We start from the raw sequence: 21187 nt of genomic DNA on the forward strand, positions 1-21187 counted from the left end.
AGTATTGTATGATATTTGTGTTATGTTACATTAGTTATTTTTGTAATCCCCGTAGATGTCCTAGTGACTAGGACGAAATATAGGAAGTATTAAATTCTTTTTAATCCTTTCTTAGGGTTGTAAAAAATCCATTAAACCTCCAACATTATAACAGGGAGGCATGTGGTGAGGTTGTCTGCAAGGACAGAAAAATCAGAACTCCATTGGATTCAGAAGGCTGAAATGCAGTGAAGAAAAAAGAAGAAAGCATAAAGAAGTTTCTAGCAAGTCAGCTTGAGCTCTTAGAGGAAAAAGGTAAGAAAGAAAACTACTTTATAAAACTAACTAAACGCAAATCCTGGGAAGAATGATAAGAACATGCATATTAAGAAAGTTGCAAATTATTCTGGAGGCAAAGCTTCATAGATCTGGAGTTTCACATGCTTTTTTTCCATATGAAAGAAAACCGATATTATATACTCACATTTCAGGATAGCATCTGTAATGGCCACTTCTAGCCAAACTAGATGAGTGGTAGTAGAATGATGTTTTTGGAAGCCTGATTGAGTTCAGAAAAAAGTTTCTCCTCTTCAGAAACAGTAAAAGATGTGAGTTAACTATTTTTTGCCAGAATTGTGCACAAACAGCTGGACAGAGCAATTGGGCAGGAGTTATTTGGACCCTTCACTAGCTTAGGAAAGGAAATTATAATTGCCTTTTGCCACCTATAACAATTACAGAAAATTCTGTTGTAAACATGCAACAGTTGATCCATAGATGATGGTGACAAATGCTTTACCATCTCATAATGGATACTGCATGGTCCAATCTCTTAAAAGTGTTTAAGCAAAGCATCTTTCATTTAATTTCATTTGTGAATGGCCTGTTGTATTCTTTCTTCAGGGCTATTTAAAGAAAATGGATTTGTTGTTTTTCTAGATTGCTTCTTTGGACAAGGAGCTCATGGGGGGGGGGGGTATGAAAATGTTGATGTTTTTGCAAAATTCAACTCTGAATATGTTGGCAATTGCTGTGGGATCAGCAGCGGTGCAACCATTGCATTCAAGGAAAGAACCAGTGAGTATCTGTCCTTCGTTTTTGGTACTCTGAGACATAGGTCATAGAGGTCTTTTTAATATGCCATATCTTATACATTATTAGTTTTGCACTTGTCTCCAAATTTCCCCAAAACATTTCTTTGTCTGAAAATCAATTTCTACTCTACTGTTTATATCTTCAACAAAGACCAACTTTTCCTTTTCCATTTGAGCCAGCTGTCTTTTCTAATGCCTGAAAAAATTCCTCCAAGTCTCATCGTCCAAGTTTTGCATTCTGATACTTGCCCACATCACTCCTCATATTTAGTGTTGAATATTATGGCACTCCCTGTTTGTTATTGCTTCAATATAACATTGTGTTTTGTTGCTAAGAAAGATCTCACCCGTTTGTCTTCTTTGTTTCAGCCCTGCCTATTATGTTGATCTGGTACTTATCCAATTTTTTCTGCTAGTTCCATTTCTTTTCCATTGATGCTTCCTAGCACCAATGACATGTTCAAGATGATAGTACCAGTCTTGAACAATGTTGATGTTGAGTTGGGATGTGTTCCAGGAAGGATGCAAAGCCAAAACAATAGGATTTTTTTAAAAATTTATTTTTTATTTATTTATTATTATTATTTTTTTTTAACAGGATAACTATGGTGGGTTTCACCAAAATATCAATGTTATGCTGCTGAAACAAACTATTCTGTTTCTGTCTGTAGGAACATGTTTAAAACCTCATGATGATTCCTTGAGGAATTTCACTGTTATTCATAAGTACAAAATATAGATGGTCTCTGCACATTGCAATATAGATGTCCTAATCATGCTCACTGTCAGCTGGTTAAGCTTAATACTGCTCTGGAAGCAGTAGTGATTAGCCTATCCATGGGATTTCTTCTTATTACAGCATGTCATTTATTTACCACCGAGGTTCCGAGTTAAACGAAATAGTTCTTGGTAACTTTATCTTGCAACTAACTGCCGTATGCATTTAGTTTTAAGCAAGATAAAATTGAATTTCATATTGAAAAGAAGAATGTGCAAGAGAGTTTTTGAAATGGATCAAAGTTGAGCAGCTTTCAGAGATGAACTGTAGACTAAAATACACACACACATTAAAAAAAAAAAAGTTTGAAAACAATAACCAAGGAGCTGTGAAGTTCAGTCAAAGTGGCATTTGCATTCCATGGAGCTTGATCACATAAAGAAAAACTACTTGAGTTCAAATCCAGTCGCCAACTAGAGGAACATTTTGTAAGCGTTTTTTTTTTTTACAAGTTCCTGAGTTAGTCGATCTCGCACGGGCAAGAGGTTTTTTCTCTCCCTGAAACTTAGGATTTGTCCCATAAACTCTAGAAAATTAGCTATTGAACCCACACTATTTTCAGACATTAGTCTCCAAAAGTTAGATAGTACTAAAGTAGCCTCACCTACTCCCTATACAGGGAACAAGAGGCATTAGCTGATTTTTTTTTTTTTATAAAAAAGAACCAAACCTTGGAGATTCAATGACAAACCTTGAAGAAAACATTGATTCAGTCAGAGAGACATGTGGCGAGTTTGTAAGGATGGACAAATCAGATCATAGCGCACTTGGGAAATTAATGAGGCAGTCAAATAAATAAATAAATAAATATATAAATAAATCAAAAGTTCCTGGAAGTTAGTTAGCTTGTGCTCTCACAGAATATGGAGGAAAAAAGTAATCAAGTTTAGTACCGTATAAAAGAAGCTAAACAAAAGCCATGGAAAGATTGATGAGAATACAGAAAATAAATATCAGGAGGGTGGCAAAATATTCTGGAAGCTATTGAAAAAGCTTAGGAATAGAGGAAAGAATACTGTATTTACTCAAATATAACTCTTACTTTTTCCCCCCCAAAATGAAAGTTAAAAAAATCATTGTGCAAATTTTTTTATTCTTGTTGGAAATTTTCGGAAACTAAGTTTTAGGAAAATACTGAAAATGGTTATGACTTACCAAGAATCTCCTATTTGTTATCGCTACTTCCAGCCCTGAGAGTGGTTTCCTTGTGTGCATCATCAAAGTCATTTACGCATATAGCAGCATCTTCTCTCCCATCTAGGGCATTAGAGATGCTGACTAGCAAAATACTCTTGGCACTATTTCTGGTGAAATAATTTTCCAAGCTCTCAAGTTCCAGTTGCAGAACAGTTCTATTGACGTCTCTTAATCTTCCCTGTCAGTCAGGTCGTAGCTGCCGGCTGCCATCCACTCCATGTAGAATTTTCATACGTAGTCCTTGAATGGCTTGTTGACCAATAAATCTAAGGGCTCTAGACAAGGTGTAAGACCATTAAGAATAATGGGCATGTCGGTCCTCATATCCAAAAGTTGTTTTATTATTATTAATGAATAATCCTTCACGAATGACTAATGAGAAGTGAAAGCAGAGCACAAAATGGACAGCAATGGTAGACCAGTAGAGATAGAGCAGCTATGAAGATGATTGGTGTGGTATTAACAAAAGATCGTACGACTCGATAAAGGCAACCTGATAATTGTTGAGTTGAAATGCTGATTCATGTGAAATGAAATGCTCATTACTGTCTGCATACTGCTTCTGCATTGCATGGGAAGACTCACCTGACAAAGTTTCAACCCTTTGGTTGAATTTTATTGCTGGTTTTTTGTGTGCCGCTTCTGCATTGTTCAGACTCACACACACGTCATGTTAGTTTCAATTTGTGGTAGAAATTTATTTGAAGTTAGCCTTTGTGATATGTCCTAACGACATCAAAAATTTCAACTGCAATCGAACAACAGTTTTTAGCTAGATACTGTGTTTGGCAGAACAACATAATTTTGCTCGAGTCTATACAGCATAGTTTCTGTGGAAGGTGACATGTGATTCATTAGTTAGTGTCATTTTTATCCCGGTTGTCTCTAATTCCACTATTTGTTGACAAATAAATTACACAGACTGCAAATGTCTCTGTACCTTAACAAAAATACAATTAAAAACATGAAACGCAGCTGGAGTAGATAAAATTCGACCAGAAATGCTCAAATATGGAGGTATAAAAGTTTTATAATGGCTGCACTGCATAATTCAGAAGGCCAAATTCCAGATGATTGGAGCAAAACTCTCATAATATTCTTGTATAAAAATAAAAATGACTGAGAATTACAGAGATTTCCCTAATTCAGTGTTGTTGGGGGCACACTAGTGGTGTGCCCCCCAAGGGTTGATTGCTGTTTAATTTGTACATAAATGATGTTGGGAAGAGCTTGAATGGTGGTAGGCAGTTGTTTGTAGATGATGCAAATTGGAAGAACTACTAAAAGGAGTAAGATTTATGTAAGTATACTTGAGAAATGGCTAAGTACAATTGTGGAAGGAAAGCATGAAGAAGCTGGATTCAAGCCAAAGAAGTTGTTGGGATCAGATTTTCACATTAAGACAGATAATTGAGAAATCTTGGTAATACAGCAAAGATTTCTATTAAGTTTTGTAGATCTGGAAAAAGGCATATGACAAGGTGCCAAGACGAAAGCTATTCAAAACACTACAGTTATATGGTGTAAAAGGGACATTATATCAAGTAACTTCAGGCTTTGAGAGTCAGCAGGTACACTTTATCTGAACACTTATCTAGCTGGATCACATCATGCAGGAACGTGATATTACATGCGATATCAAAACTGAAAATGTTAATATCAGTTGTTTATTTTAAGCAGATACCATTAATATTTTTTAAATAAATCTAGTACAAGTGTGCAAGCTTCCCTGACTAAATTAAATAACTGTTGTAATAAATTTGGTAGAGGAAGAGGAAAGATTAGTAAAACAAGTGTTCTTAGCCAGGTTGGCAGGAAAAAGACTTAGAGGAAGACCAAGATATAGGTGAATTAATACAGTAAAAAGTGCCTTAGACAGAAATATAAGAACTGATAATGTTGTAGTCTTGACAGCCAACAGATTGATTTAGAGGAAAATTGTTGATAGGAAATTAGTAATGATGTAAATTCTTCATGTAATATTATCATAATATCCTGTACACCCCTGGAGGGTACAGTTCAGTAATTTGGTGACAAATTTAGTATGAAAATCAGCAATAAAAATACAATGAAAAGAAGTTAAATAAGGCAGAAACAATGAAAACATCATCTATATCCTGAATGGTGAATCTGTAGAACAAGTAAAACATTTCAGCTATTTAGACACAATGTTTAGTGAAGAAGGTAAATTAAATATGGAAATAGACAATAGAATTAGTAAAGGTGGTATGGTAGGAAGTCAGCTGAATAAATTTATATGGAATAAGAAAAGAAATTAGTCAAAAAGACTAAATTAACTGTATAGAGACAGCATTCAAACCAAATTTGAATTATTGATCAGAGCTGGGTAAGAAATAAAACACTTAATCAAAGACTGGAGACCTCAGATATTAGAGTTGTGAGAAATAGGGGAGTGAACAGATGACATTGATGGCAGTATTACATTAAAAATCAAGATATTAGGAAAGAACTTGCCATTGTCTTGATTTTTTTCAAGTGTTCACTTGAGCAGAATGGAAGAGGAAAGATTAGCAAAACAAGTGTTCTTTGGTAGGGAAAAAGATCCAGGGAAGACTAAGACGTAGATGGATTGATACAGTAAAATGTGCATTAAAAGACAGAAATATAAGATCTGATAACGTTCGAATATTGACAGATAACAGATTAATTTGGAAGAAAATTGTAGTTAGTAATTGATAATAGTAATTGTGTACCTTTTTCATGTAGTACTATCATACCTCCCACAAGGATAATTATCAGGAATTTAACAATAATAACTTCTGCAATTTGAAATATGTTGAGATATCACCTTTATTAGGTTTATATATGTCAAGTGATTTGGAGAAGTATGGAGAACCAGTGTCCATCTCTTCTGGATGAATGTTTGATGCAATATGGATGTGTCAATAAGTTTGTCAATTATGACAAGCTGAGGACACAGCTTGCAGCTATATAATAGAACGAAGAATTGGAAGGAAAAGAGATCACTGCTAGTTTGGTCCTGTTCAGGAACTGTATGAATGAATTCCAAAAGGTCAGGAGAATAAATAAGGTGGGTGTGAAATGGATGAATGAAGAGATGAAGCATGTAATTTGGAAGAAGATGACATTATACTGGTAGCATAAGATGAGTGGTAGTGGCAATAGTCAGTTGCACAAGGAATACAAATAGCAATCAAGAGCGGTAACTAACTTGCTAAGGGTAGCAAAAGTGCAGTATGAGCAACAGCAAAAAAACAAATACAAACATTATAAAAAAAATTAATAAAAAATCCTTAGCCCACTCACGGTACTAATGAACCATAGGTTTACTGCCTTTCACAAGCAGGAACTACATAATTCCTTTTACTCATTAACTACAAAAAAGTTAGTTAATGAGTAAAAGGAATTCTAAGGAGTTTTTTTTTTGACAGAAGACTAAGGCTTCAAATTACAGACAAAATCTGTTTATCTGGAGTTGTGGTAAAAGGTGTTAGCAAGGCTAGTTAGGACCAGAATTCAGAATTGGGTTGAGAACATTCAACAGCATAGGTTTGCATAAGGAAGATGGTGTTTTATCAGTCTACTTATCATAACAAGATAGCAGATGTACTGGGGATGGATACACAGTAGAATATTTAGATTTTTTTTTTACATAAGCTGGTAATTAAACTGGAGATGGGACTGAATAGTAGTGCATTGAATTGGAGATGGGATGTCTGATAGTCATCAGCAAGTTGTGTATGGGAGAGCAATAGCTTAGAGCAGTGGTGTTCCCTTTTTTATCATGTGAGCTACTTTTCTATAATAAGTTATTCAGCAATCTACTCTCTTCTCCCAACCTGATATCTGATTACGCACAAATAAACAACTAAAAACTTCATTTGTGTATTTAAAAATTTATTTAACACTTAATTATTTTAATACAAAAAAAAAATAAAAATGTATTGGAATAAAATATTTCTCTATTTTGGAAAACCAAAGTTAGAAAAAACAACAGATTGATTACAAACTAACAAATTACAGAAATGCTGGTTGATTAAAAAAAAGTTAATGTGAAATTTGGCATTGTTTGGACCTCACAATATTTTCATAGTCAAGTTGATATGAAGAAGTGGCAAATCAGAGACAATCATCATCCAAATGATCCTTTGGTTTCTTAATTAATTTTTTAAGAAGGTCATATTTGAAAAGCAGATTCTGACAAGTATGTCGATCTGAAACACGACTGAATTTTTCACACAATATCAGTTAATAGAGAATTTTTCATGTGCATACTTCCAAATGACTTCACTGTTTACTGATTTTAAATGTAAACTATTCTGAATGTTTATTATCTCAAGTTCTACTTCAGCTTGGTTTATATCAAACAGCCCACTAATTTTATTTGAAATTTCTGTGATGTTCAAGTTTTCTTGAAATAGATTATTGATAAAAGATACAATCATTTCAGTTTCATTAAAATCTTTAAATCTTGAATTTATTTCTTCCTCAACTAATTCTATTTCACGAATAAATTCTTTTAAATCATAGCGAAGCATTTCTTGATTGTGTTCAAAAAATTTTAATAAATATGGGAGATGTCTAAATTCACGGTCATTTATATTTTTCTTTAATAAAAGTAAGTATTGTTGGAAAGTTTTTATTGAACTTAACATGTCAATTAAATTTTTATCTGTACCTTGTAACTCTAAATTTAAATTGCTTAATTTCGTACAGAAATCTACTAAAAATGATAAGTGTAACAACCATCTTTTATCACTCAATTGTGGATAAATATCTCCTTTTTCATCAAGAAAATTTTTTATATCGTTAATTAATACAAGAAATCTTTCTAAAAATTGACTTCTGCCAAGCCAGTAAACATTACTGTATAACAGAAGTTCGCTATCAGCATCTGCCTGTAATTTAAATAACCACCGTTGCAGGGCTTTTCCTCGAACAGAATTTACAATTTTAAATGTAATATCCAAAACATCTTTTACTACACAGTAGTTGTCGGTGGATAATACAGTGGTACGTTAAAATATCTGGATATTTGTCATTGTTTTTTTTTTTACATAATGAAATGAAGCCTAATTTATTAACTATTCATTGCAGGAGCATCATCAGTAGTAATAGACTAGTTTAAAAAGCGAAAGTTTGTGTTATTTCACAAATTCATCAAATAGCGAAAAAATGTCTTCTCCCCTAGTCCTCCACAATAATGGTATAATTTTCAAAAGTTTTTTACTTGAATAATCTTGAAATACCATGCGAATAAATACCATTAACTGAGCAATATCAGTGAAGACGTTTGATTCATCAAATTGTAATAAAAACGCAACACACTGGTGAATGTCTGATATTAACCTAGTCTGGAAACTTTTCTCCGGCAACTGGAAACCTTGTCTGCGGCCTAGAAGTAGTCTCTCTCTAACGACGTCTCGAACCGAGAAGCTCCTTTCTGGAAACTCCTCTCTCAAACAACGTAGATCTGGGCAGTCTCTCTGACGGCAACTCTGGACTGGGCAGCCTCCTCTCTGACAGCAATTCTGGATCTGGGAGGACCCCAACTGCTTGCTTCAGTCCCTTTTTATTAGGCCTCCTCTGAGACCTTGCATGAAGTTTGGCAATCCCCAAAGAATCGGTATGAGTCTTTCACCTTAAGTTTCAAGTTCAGCAAGCCTTTTGTTCTCCTCCGCTTTCTTTTGATTGTAAGTTGCCGCCATTCGGAAAGTTGTTTGAACTCTTTCTGACAGACTTCGGAGATGTTTACACTTAGAGCCTGCAAGCCTTTCTTGTATATACAAGTTTCAATATCAATCTTTCTAATGCCACCATGTACAGCTTTCGCGACAAAAACATTGCCTTTGTTTTTAACACTGTAACATATTCTTATTAAAGCAGTATATACAGTTAGCTTCAAAAGAGTTATTTACAAAAACATCTAATACAAACTATACCAAGACAAACAAAGTTTATTTTTTTTACAATATTCACATGGGACTTAACCTAAGTAAAAAATCTATGTCATGTGCTTTGGAATATTTAAGCTACAATCGAGTTTTTACACTTTTCTTATAATCTTATTCACTCAGCTCACTGTTTGACTTCCACTGACCTGAATTAATTCATTTACCCGTACTAATAAGAAAATAATCGATTTGACAATTTTAACGAAAAATAAACAATAGCAATACACTTAAAGCGAAATAAAAATAATACAAAATAATGATAAATAAAATATTATGTTACCAGTTTTAATTAAATTCGTAAGGAGGAATACACAAGCGATCGACGGGTTGAACACCCCTGGCCTAGAGAATGAAGGTCACCAGTGGTGTGCCCCCAAAGGTTGATTGCCATTTAATTTGTACATAAATGATGTTGGGAAGAGCTTGAATGGTGGTAAGCAGTTGTTTGTAGATGATGCAAAGTTGGGAAGAACTATTATGAGGAGTACAACAGATGTCAAGAAGCAATTAGGGTGACTGATCGATTCCGACTTCTCATCTTCCTTTTCCGATAGAGCACAAGTGGTAAATTTAACCCTCCCCAGTTGCAAACAATTCCCAATGTTTGTTTTTATTTCATGCCGAGAAATTTCTTCGTTTTTCTCAGCATCCAATAAGCCACAAGTTCAAAACCCAGTTCATCATTATAGCGATATATCAGTTTCTTTGCCGCTTGTATTTCAGAGAAGGCCGATCCATTACCATCTAATTACAAGTCATCGGAAATGCGTTACTACATACTGATAACTTCATCTAAGAAAAGTGAACACTTGACTAAGATTTAAAAAAAAAAAAGCAACTAAACTATTTGCCAATTTTTGTAAACGAAGAAGGGTTGGATACTCAGAGCATATTGTGAACTATTTTAATTCTCATTTCTTCATCTCTTTTTGCTCTCTTGTGTATCTACTCAGTAAATTAGCTTTTTCTGTTTCATTAAAAGTTGATGACTTCGTAAATATCAACTTCTGTCTGTTTGTTTTGCAGAGATATACAAAGATGATAAAACTAGAAAAAAAAATTGCGACTTTTTTTCCTGCCTCTATTGGATCCATGTAATCTAATGTACTTTTGATCGAATCTGTCCAATTAAGAAATTTATGAAAAAAAAAACCAATTTTAGTATTTAAGCTAAAATGTGACTGCATTCCAATTAACCTAACCCTAATGTAGATAAGAACATATTGGAAAATCATAAGGTTTAAAAATACAAGTTTATTTTGTTTTTTCACTTATTTTAGAAGTATGAATATAATCTCACTTCATGACGATATTCGCATATTCAGTTATAAAGACAATTATTCAACAGGGTGAATCTCACAAGACATTTCTTTGCTTTCAACAGAACCCACAAATGTGCAGCATGGAGGCAATCAAACCACATCGAAGTAAATACCATTTGCTAGTCTGTATTTTTAGGATTTAGATGGACTGGTGTTCTTACTGCGCTCAAAGAGATGCTGTCTGACTTTTAATACTTCGAATGCATTCAAATAATACTTCCTATGACATACAGTACACAGTCTGTATTTTTCATCACAGTATAGACATTTCATAATATTGGTACCATACCTTGAAAGGACTTGAACAGATTTCTGAACTAAGAAACATGACTACCAGTTCAACATAGCAAAGTGAAAGGTTTTAAAATTTGGGAAGCACAGATTGGATGCAGATTATAAGATATGCAGATGGTAGGGATATCTTGGAGAAGGTGGAGGAGATAAGGGATCTGAAATTTTAGGAACATTTTGAAACAGCACAATGCATTATGCGAATGATGTGGAGAATACTGACACATAGGAGTAAAGGTGTTATGATTCCATTGTATAATGGCTTTGATTAGGCTGCATATGGATTAATGTGCACAGATCTGGGAGAATACAAAGTCTAGTGGATATAAGGATGAGAGGGGACATGATTCAGACATAAGTTGGTAAGAGGCTATTTTTTTAATAATTTGGTTCTAATTTGAATAGGATCCTTTTTGGAATTGGTTCAGGAGCAAGACTGCAGGTCATGTTACTGAAACTCCACAGAAGGGCATACATGATCATAAAGTTCAGGTATGGTGAAATTATCAGATGGTGGAAGAGACAAGAGAGAGTTGTTAGTGATATTTTATTAACTGCAAGTTCATCAGTATAAGAGAATTTCAGGACAGGTGTAGTAGTGGCTAACTCTTTTTTTGGAATCTGGATATATATATATTTTACTGCTCTGTTTTAATAGTTTCTATTTCTTTTCCATCCTTCCACCTCTGACATACACAGGAGTAGGTTGAATCATCTTCCTGGAAGTTGACAGTTTTCTTTGCAGAGCAAGCTTGATCATCATGCGCTTTCCTACCACATCAGGCAAAGTTAGTAGAGCAACGATAGGCAGTTCTTTCCTAATATCCTCATTTTTAATATGATATTGCCATTGATGCCATCTGTTCACACCTATAATCTTTCTCAGGACTATCATATCTGCGGTCTCTAGTCTTTGGTCAAGTGTTTTACTTCTGACCCAGCTCTCAGATCCATAAGTTAAAACTGGTTTGAACACTGTCTTGTATACAGCTAATTTAGTGTTGCGACTAATTTCTCTCTTATTCCATATGAATTTATTCAATTGACTTCCCACCATACCAGCTTTGCTGATTCTGTTGTCTATTGCTATATTTAATTTACCATCTTCAGTAAAAATCGTGCCTAAATAGCTGAAATGTTTTACTTGTTCCACAGGTTCTCCATTCACAACACAGTTGACATTTTCAATGATTCTGCCTATTTTCATTATCTTTGTCTTTTTATTGCTGACCTTCATACCATATCTATTAGAAGAGCTATTCAATTTAGTCAGAGAATCTTGCAGACTTGTAGCGGATTTATTTAGAAGTATAACATCATCCGCATAAAGCAAAGAGCTGACATTAACATCTCCAATTTTGATATCAGGTTTAATACCACATTCCTTCATAATGTGATCCATATAGATAATGAATAACAGAGGGGATAATGTACATCTTTGTCTCACACCAGATTTAACATTAAACCATCTTCCTGTACTTCCTTCAATTCTAACTGCTGACTAACAACTCAAATAAAGACTAAGTATTGCTTGATATAATGCCCCATTGACACCATATAACTGCAGCGTATTGAATAGTTTCTCTCTTAGCACCTTGTCATATGCCTTTTCCAAATCGACAAAACTTAAATACAGATGTGTGTTATATTCCCATGCTTTCTCGACTATTTGTCGTAAAGTGAAGATCTGATCCTGACAGCCTCTATTTGGCCTGAATCCAGCTTGTTCTTCTTAAAATTTTTCTTCCACAATTCTTCTCAACCGTTTCTCAAGTATACTTGCATAGATCTTGCCAGGAACACTCAGTAGGGAAATACCTCTAATTCTCACATTCAGTTTTATTTCCCTTTTTATATATGGGTACTATGAGAGCTCTACTCCAATCATCGGGAATTCGTCCCTCTGTCCAGGCTTTCTGAACTATGCAGTACAGCCACTGTAAGACTTTTATACCACCATACTTCAGCATTTCTGGTCGAATATCATCTACTCCTGCTGCCTTTCCACATTTCAAGCCTTTGATGGCTTTTTCTACTTCAAGTATGGATATGTATTCCTGACTGCATGCCTGGTCAGCGTTTTTTTATCACTGTGCTGTCATCACTGCTTGTTTCATTTAGCAGTTTTTCAAAGTAATTACTCCATACTTCAAGGATATCTTTTTCTCCTGTTTTCATGTCACCTTTATCATCTCTAACTCCTTTTACAGCACTCTTTCCTCCATTCCTAAGCTTCTTCAACAACCTCCAGAATATTTTGCCACCTTCTTGATATTTATTTTCTATATTCTTGCCAAGTCCTCCCACAACTTTTGTTTAGCTAGTTTTACACACTGTTTAGCTTTCTTACATTTGTCTCTATATTCTCTAAGAGCACAAGCTGACTTATTTGCCAGGAACTTTTGATATGCTTTCTTCTTTTCCTTCACTGCCTCTTTAACTTCCTGTGTCCACCAGGGAGTTCTGATTTTTTTTATCTTTGCACACAACCTCACCACATGCCTCTCTGGCAGAATCAATCAATGTTTCCTTCAGAGTTTGCCACTGAATCTCCAAGGTTTGATTCCTGTTCTCAAACTCTTTCATTTTCTTTTCAATAATATTTCTGTATTTTAGTCTACAGTTCACATCTGAGAGCTGCTCAACTTTTATTCGCTTTAAAACTTTCTTACATGTTATTCTTTTCAATATGAAATTCAGTTTTATCCTGCTTAAGACTAAATAGTGATCACTTCCAATTTCAAATCCTCTGTACACTCTGGTGTCCTGCACCAGGGAGAAAACATCACTATCAACAATAACATAATCATTGAGACTTTTCTTATTCCTAGCCTCTTCTCTCCATATGAATTTGTGCACATTTTTATGTTGGAACATGGTGTTAGTAATAACCAGGTCCATGTCCTGAGCAGAAATCCAACAGATATTTGCCATTATTATTAGCTTTGCTCTTTTCTCCAAATTTTCCCAAAATATTTTTATATGTCTCACAATCATTTCCTACTCTGCTATTTAGATCCCCAACAAGGACCAACTTTTCCTTTTTCATTGTGTCAGTTGTTTTTTCTAAAGCGTCAAAAAAATTCCTTCACTTCTACCTTAGTAGAACCTTCTGTGGGACCATAGGCACAAATAAGTCTCATTGTCCAGTTCCCCATTCTCGTATTTGCCTACATTACTCTACTTTAATCACTCTTTAATCCTCAAGTTCTAAATATATCTTCTCATCTGGAACATTAATGATGCTATTCTGATATCACTTAAAAGAAAAATTTATTGATTTATGAGGTGTTACTGTGTTTGGTATTTCACATCTTTCTTGAAACTTCATGTCAGCAACACACCCAGTAGTTTTTCTGGGTGTGTTGCTGACATGAAGTTTCAAGAAAGATATTACTAGAACTCAGTTCGTTGACTGAGTTGATAAAACTTGCTAGTCCTTGTAAAATCCTTCAGAATAAAGAAAAGTGACATTTCCCCTATTGTCTTCTCACTTGTTGCATGAATGATGAGAAATACTAGTACAATTGACATTGGTATCAAATGTCATGTTTCTTACTTCTGTTATCAAATGATGTATCTACAATATCAGTACTTGGTTGGGGTGTTGTCAGGGCTCCGAAAAATTTGTGGACAAGGGATTTATACTAAAGGAATTTTTTTTTTTTTTTTGTTTGGCAGTAGGGCTTCCATCCATGTTTGAGCCACGGACTGGCAAGTAATAAATGTGCATGGAAATGGAATCCTAGGTTTCTCCAGATTCATCAGCAAGCCTCGAGTCCAATCCCATTATGAGCTAAGAGACTTACCCTTTCAAGCAAGCCCATTAACCAAATGATCCTGACCAGACCATCCAGAACTCTCCTTTTAATACTGCACAGCAAACACAGTGGCAGGGCATTGGATCTAATGATGGTGGTCTGAGTCACTCCTGGAAATATTTTCAGGTGCAATTTCTACTCTTCGAGCTCCTTACAGGGAGCATTTTTTTTATTTGTATTAATTATCTTTTGTAATTGTTAAGAATTCTTTTACTTCATTATTTCTGGCATACTTGATAGAACAGCAAATATGAAAAATTTCATTGAGAAACTGCTAATTTTCTCCTATGAAAATTGTCTATATAATTCTACTTAAAACTATCTTCAACTGAAAGTATCTTCATGAGCACAAGTAAAACACTTCAATTACATTGATTTTTCTATCGTGACATGGAGAAATCATAATATGGATGATTTTTTTTTGAATCCTAAACAGTGTGAAATTTTTCAATATATAAGAAAGTTGGTATTATATTAAGATGAGTGACCAAAAAAAAAAGTATTAAAATGTATATAGTTATCATTGAGTATAAATTTACCCAACATGTAGAATATTAATTAACTTTTTTAAAAATAGTCATTATTATTACATGGCCCCTCTAGGGAGTCCAAAGGCTCATCGAGGGAGGGCACCTACTTTGCGACTGTCTCCACCAACTACAACGAACCGCAACTACCATCCTCTACACCAAAACCATCTACTGCCCACCACCACCACTAGTATTTTCGCAGACAATCACAAACATCCATGCCCATGGCAGGATTCAAACCTGCAGCCATTTTGGCTGGAGAGTAGATACAATCTCCAGCCAAATAGCAGATATTTTGCTCCCTCTTAAACAGATACACTTAAGAGGAAGGGAAGACTAGACAATGTTACTTTGTTGGCATCGCCACATATCCCATAGAAAGCAAGGCATAATGAGAAATTTAAGTTTGAAGATTATGATTTACATCCATTCAGCACGTTGTTTCTTTTTCTCATCTCTCATTCATTGCACTTCGGTACTAATTTTTGATATTCATTTAATACGGATATTCTCCAAAATTTATTTCATTTGTAGCCTATATTAATTTATACTTCAGAATCAAGTTTATCAATCTCGAACATTATCATATGATTGAAAGAAAAAGTCAAATAACATTTAGAATGAAATTACACTATTAATATAGAAAATTATTCATACTAACATGTTAAAGATCATGAAGTGCTAAAATGAAGGAAAAGATGACTCCCAAACCACTGACTTTAAATCCAAATTACATGTTATATGACTACCATAAACTACAGAGGTCTTTAAGTATGCTTGCTAAAAACTTAGGTGTCGCAGTATATTTAAGTTCAAAAATATTTCAAAAATACTCACCACAAAGTATTTCTGAGATAGTAGTTTCTGTTGAAATTCCTCACCAAAAACTGCAACCTGAGAATCATAGCGACAATTGCGCTGATGAAAAAAAAAATAAAATAAAATACTTTAGTCGCCGATGTTGGTAAAACTTGTTTTACACTATTACTGCTTAATTAGCATAATTAGTATGTAAGAAAAATTAGTTTCAAAAAAATGTTATTTTAAGCAAAAATAAAACTAAATTTATTGAAAAAGACAAACAGCATACTGAAGTTATAAATTTGGTGTACATCAAATCAAGAAACACTTAACAGTTGCTTTCTTGTTAATTTGTCATATCATTCAAAATAATGAAATTTCAAACTCAAACAGAAGTTTGAAACTATCAACAAAACAATGAAATTAATATATATTAATTACATTTAATTATAATTTTTATAATTACAAATTATAATTGAAATATTATAAATTTAAAATTTGTGTAACAGTTTATGTATGTTGAATTTTTTCTTGACAATTATTCATAAGACTATTACACTTTTTTTTATATAATCTTTGTCAAGTAGCTTTATTTTATCCTCCTACATGTTTCGCAAATTTTTCTATTGGCATCCTCAGGGAATACAAACTAGTAAGCTAAAATGAAGGTTACAGACTAGGTTGTAACTGATGGTTCTAATTCATACAAAAAATTGGTATTGTGCGCGTCTCGTTAACGTGATTTATTCGTTATGGCTCATGACGTAATTGTTATGAAAGTTCATTTCTTTGATGTTTAATGATTTGATAAAAGTTTTCCAAATTTCTGGTAAAATTAGACCTTGATTCTTGTTTAGGTTTTCAGTTTTACGGGCGACTGTAGCTGCTTCTTTAAAGGTTCTTGAATGGTAGTTATCTTCTATGTATGGCATAAGGCTCTTATCCCACTCAATGTGATGGTTAGTAGAGGCATGAAATGTCTTATCTGTTATTTCTGACATATCCTATGTGTTCTTTCTTTCTCGTTTCAAAGCTTCTAGAGGTCTGACCTACGTAACTAATACCACATGAGCAAGGTATATTATATACACCAACTCTAACCAAATGGAAAGAAGAATGCTTCTCAAATTAAGGAATAATAAAGATATCATCATACTCAAAGCTGACAAAGGTAATAATACAGTTATATTAAATACTAAAGATTATGAAGAAAAAATTAAAAATCTATTATCTGACAGGTCTGTATATGAAGTTCTCAGTAGAGATCCTACCACAAAAAACCATAATGACACCAATGAATTATTACGTGGAATGAATAACTGGCCTATAGAAATTATAAAAAACTAAAATCAATGCACCCACTAACTCCTAGATTGTATGGCCTTCCAAAAATTCATAAAGAAGTTATACCATTACGTCCAATAGTTGATGGAATCTATTCTCCCACTTACCAACTGTCCAAGTATCTGGCGAAGATTTTACAACAACACATTCACGTCTCGGATACTTATATTAAAAACTCAAAACATTTTATAGATAAAATAAAAAACATCCCCATCTTTGAAGAGGATATACTAGCAAGCCTGGACATTACATCTCTGTTTACTAACATTCCAGTGGTTGAAGTCATCAACATCTTAGACAACTTGTTCCCAAGAAACATTACTACTTTGTTCAATCACTGTTTAGCTTCTATTTTATTTGGCAAAAAATAATCTACAAACAACTCACTGGATTAGCTATGGTATATTTAAGTTAAATATACCCATAGCTAAGCCCCCCCCCCCTCCTTGTGCTGACTTATTCATGGAAGATCTAGAGAAAAAAATCTTATCCCAGATCATTCCAAAACCGAAAATTTGGTACAGATATGTAGATGACATCTTTATCATTTGGGATCATACGAAAGAACTAATGAATTGCCTCAACCAAATCAATAGTTTCCACAATACCATCAAATTCACGTTAGAAATGGAAAAAGATAAAAAAAAACTGCCATTCCTTGACATTTTAATAAAGAAACAAACCAATAATAGTATCAACCTATCTGTATACAGAAAACCTACAAATACTGGACATTACCTCCATTTCAACTCAGCTCATCACATAGCTCAGAAACTTAGCATTATCCATAGTCTCAAGAAAAGAGCTATACAGTATACGACAGACAAGGATGACATACTAACGGAATTAACCAAAATATCCAGAGAACTTTCTTTAAATGGTTACCCAAAAAGACTATAACAAGATTCTCTTTACTGATATACCACATCGACAATGTGATGACGTCCAATACATCAGTACAATTACGATTCCTTTTGTCAGCAACATTTCCAAAAAATTAGCTAACCTTTAAAAACCACATATGATCAGAGTGGCATTCAAACCAATCAACACTATTCGGAAATGTTTAAGATCACCAAAAGATCCTCACCCATTCTACAAGTACTCTGGAGTATATAATATACCTTGCTCATGTGGTATTAGTTACGTAGGTCAGACCTCTAGAAACTTTGAAACGAGAAAGAAAGAACACATAGGATATGTCAGAAATAACAGACAAGACATTTCAGGCCTTTCATGCCACTTTGCCTCTACTAACCATCACATTGAGTGGAATAAGAGCCTTATGCCATACATAGAAGATAACTACCATTCAAGAACCTTTAAAGAAGCAGCTACAGTCGCCCGTAAAACTGAAAACCTAAACAAGAATCAAGGTCTAATTTTACCAGAAATTTGGAAAACTTGTATCAGATCATTAAACATCAAAGAAATGAACTTTCATAACAATTACGTCATGAGCCATAACGAATAAATCACGTTAACGAGACACGCACAATACCAATTTTTTGTATGAATTAGAACCATCAGTTATAACCTAGTCTGTAACCTTCATTTTAGCTTACTAGTTTGTATTCCCTGAGGATGCCAATAGAAAAATTGGCGAAACATGTAGGAGGATAAAATAAAGCTACTTGACAAAGATCATATAAAAAAAGTGTAATAGTCTTGTGTAACAGTTTTTTTGTTAAATGGTACTTGGAATTTCTGTTAGAAACATTTCCAAAATGATCTTGACAAGCATGACAATCATTTCTACAATAATTAAGATTTGCTTTTAATTTTAAAATTTTTCGTCTGAAGATACTTTTTTCTCTTATGTCAGAGTGGCATCAGTTGCTAATACTCATCATGAAGTAATTCTTCATTGTAAATGAGAGACAAATTCCATTCAACTGAACAATAAATATGATTAAAATATTATTTAAATTAAGGGGATATTAAATCCCATTGTTTCAAAATCGAATAAGAAACTCAAATCTCGGAATCAGAGAGTTTCGTGCCAAATATAGTAAACTATAAAGTATCGGTGACGACTAGCATAAGCCAAAGCACGTAGTACAAACTAGGGCAACTCGTAGCAAAGGTGGATAAAGTTCTGATCACTATTCTTAGTATTTCCCATAACTTAAAACCTATCTCCTAGGAGATGGGCGATGTTATACATTACGGTGGCAGGTCACTACCCAGACTGGTTTCGACCTTTGAGGTCTCATCAGTGAGTAGGTTTAACTCTGATTCCGATCTTTGAGTTTCTCATTCAGTTTTGAAACAATGTGGGATTTAATATCCCCTTAATTTAAATAATCTTACATTGCCGAAATGAAGCCTATTGCTCTTTATATTTAAGTAAATGATTAAAATTTTTTTTAATGCAAGTATTTTATTTTATGTGGTTCCCACTGATGAAAGACTTAGCCTACAGTACATTAGTACTGTGAGTGTCGGAGTTAAGGATTTTTTATTCTATTTTTTTGTTATTATTTTTGTATTATTCATTTAATTTTTCCACACAGTCTGGTAACCCTGTTCTAGAACTTTGTAAAGCCACTTCAAGACTCCAATAAGCATGAAAGTGGTCTCATACCTGGTGATGGATCTCAAACATCCATGGTGAGATTCAAACCTGTGACCTGTTATTTGAGAAGCAGTTAACTAGACCAGCATTTACATCATGCAAGTACTTGTTCATGAAATAAGATATACAAGTCATCAGGATTGGTAGGTGTGGTAATAACAAATTTGGTGTGTTCAGCGATCAAAAGGCAAACTACGAAAATATGAACATAGAAAACATGAAGTACATGGAGAGCTTATAGAACAAGGGAACTTATAAGAAAAATATTTTTAGTGAAGATATTCAAATGATAAATAACCAGGCAAAACTTGAATGTGGGAAGCATGTAGCATATCCTCTAGTTGGAAACATACGAATCTGAGATGGGCTAGAAATGAAACAGCTGATGAAAGACCTTTCAGATCACACAAGAGACAGGACAAATTAGGAGTGTTCAAATGGTTTCAAAATTACAAGAATCATATTAAAAATGAGGAATGGAAACACATTGTTAGAATTCAAGAATGTGTGAGAAGAGGTAACAGAATATGACTGCTTCAACAATACGATTAGTACTTTTTTGTCATCATCATCAAATTCCTGCTATGTACCCTCAAGGGGTGTACAGGATATGATAGCATCACATGAAAAATTTACATCATTACTAACTTCCTATCTACAATTTTCCTCCAAATTGGTCTGTTATCTGTCAAGACTACAGCATTATCAGATCTTATATTTCTATAGTCTAAGGCACTTTGTACCGTATCAATCCATCTATATCTTGGTCTTCCTCTGGGTTGTTTTCCTAACAACCTGGCAGAGAACACTTGTTTTGTTAATCTTTCATCGCCCATTCTGTTTAAGTGACCATACCACCTGAGATTAGCTGTGCTAATGCATTCCTGGATGCTGATAATGTCAAGTTCATTCCTAATATCCTCGTTTTTAATATGATATTGTCATTGATGCCATCTGTTCATGCACCGAAACTTTCAACCCAGCTCTCAGATCAATAAGTTAAAACTGGTTTGAACACTGGTCTTGTATACAGCTAATTTAGTGTTCCAACTAATTTCTCTCTTATTCCATATGAATTTATTCAATTGACTTCCTACCATACCAGCTATGTTGATTCTGGTAAATTAAATATGAAAATAGTTATTTCCATATTTAATTTACCATCTTCACTAAAAATCTTGGCTAAGTAGCTGAAATGTTTTACTGGTTCCACAGGTTCTCTGTTCAATATGCAGTTGACATTTTCAACAATTCTGCCTATTTTCAATGTCTTTGTCTTTTTAATGCTGACCTTCATACCATATCTATTACAACAGTTATTCAATTTAGTCAGGGAATCTTGCAGACTTGTAGCGGATTTATTTAGAAGTATAACATCGTCCGCATAAAGCAAAGAGCTGACATTAGCATCTCCAATTTTGATATCATGTTGAATACCACTTTCTTTCATAATGTGATCCATATAAATAATGAATAACAGAGGGATTAACATACATTTTTGTCTCACATCAGATTT

At 33.9% G+C, this 21187-nt stretch overlaps 1 protein-coding gene across 3 annotated transcripts in view; it reads right to left on the bottom strand.

The window, feature by feature from the left end:
- Uba1 (ubiquitin-like activating enzyme 1) overlaps window positions 1-21187 on the bottom strand; it is a 381832-nt gene that overhangs the window by 158539 nt on the left and 202106 nt on the right. For all 3 annotated transcript variants that reach the window (XM_090390820.1, XM_090390822.1, XM_090390821.1), the window contains exon 12: window positions 15786-15866. In XM_090390820.1, coding sequence (XP_090246946.1) covers window positions 15786-15866 — 81 coding nt within the window. The remainder of the gene's footprint in view (window positions 1-15785; window positions 15867-21187) is intronic.

This window comes from Typopeltis vanoorti, chromosome 3 (genome assembly GCF_054136105.1).
Source record: "Typopeltis vanoorti isolate ZY-2024b chromosome 3, IOZ_Tvanoo_1.0, whole genome shotgun sequence".
Classification (NCBI taxonomy): domain Eukaryota; kingdom Metazoa; phylum Arthropoda; class Arachnida; order Uropygi; family Thelyphonidae; genus Typopeltis; species Typopeltis vanoorti.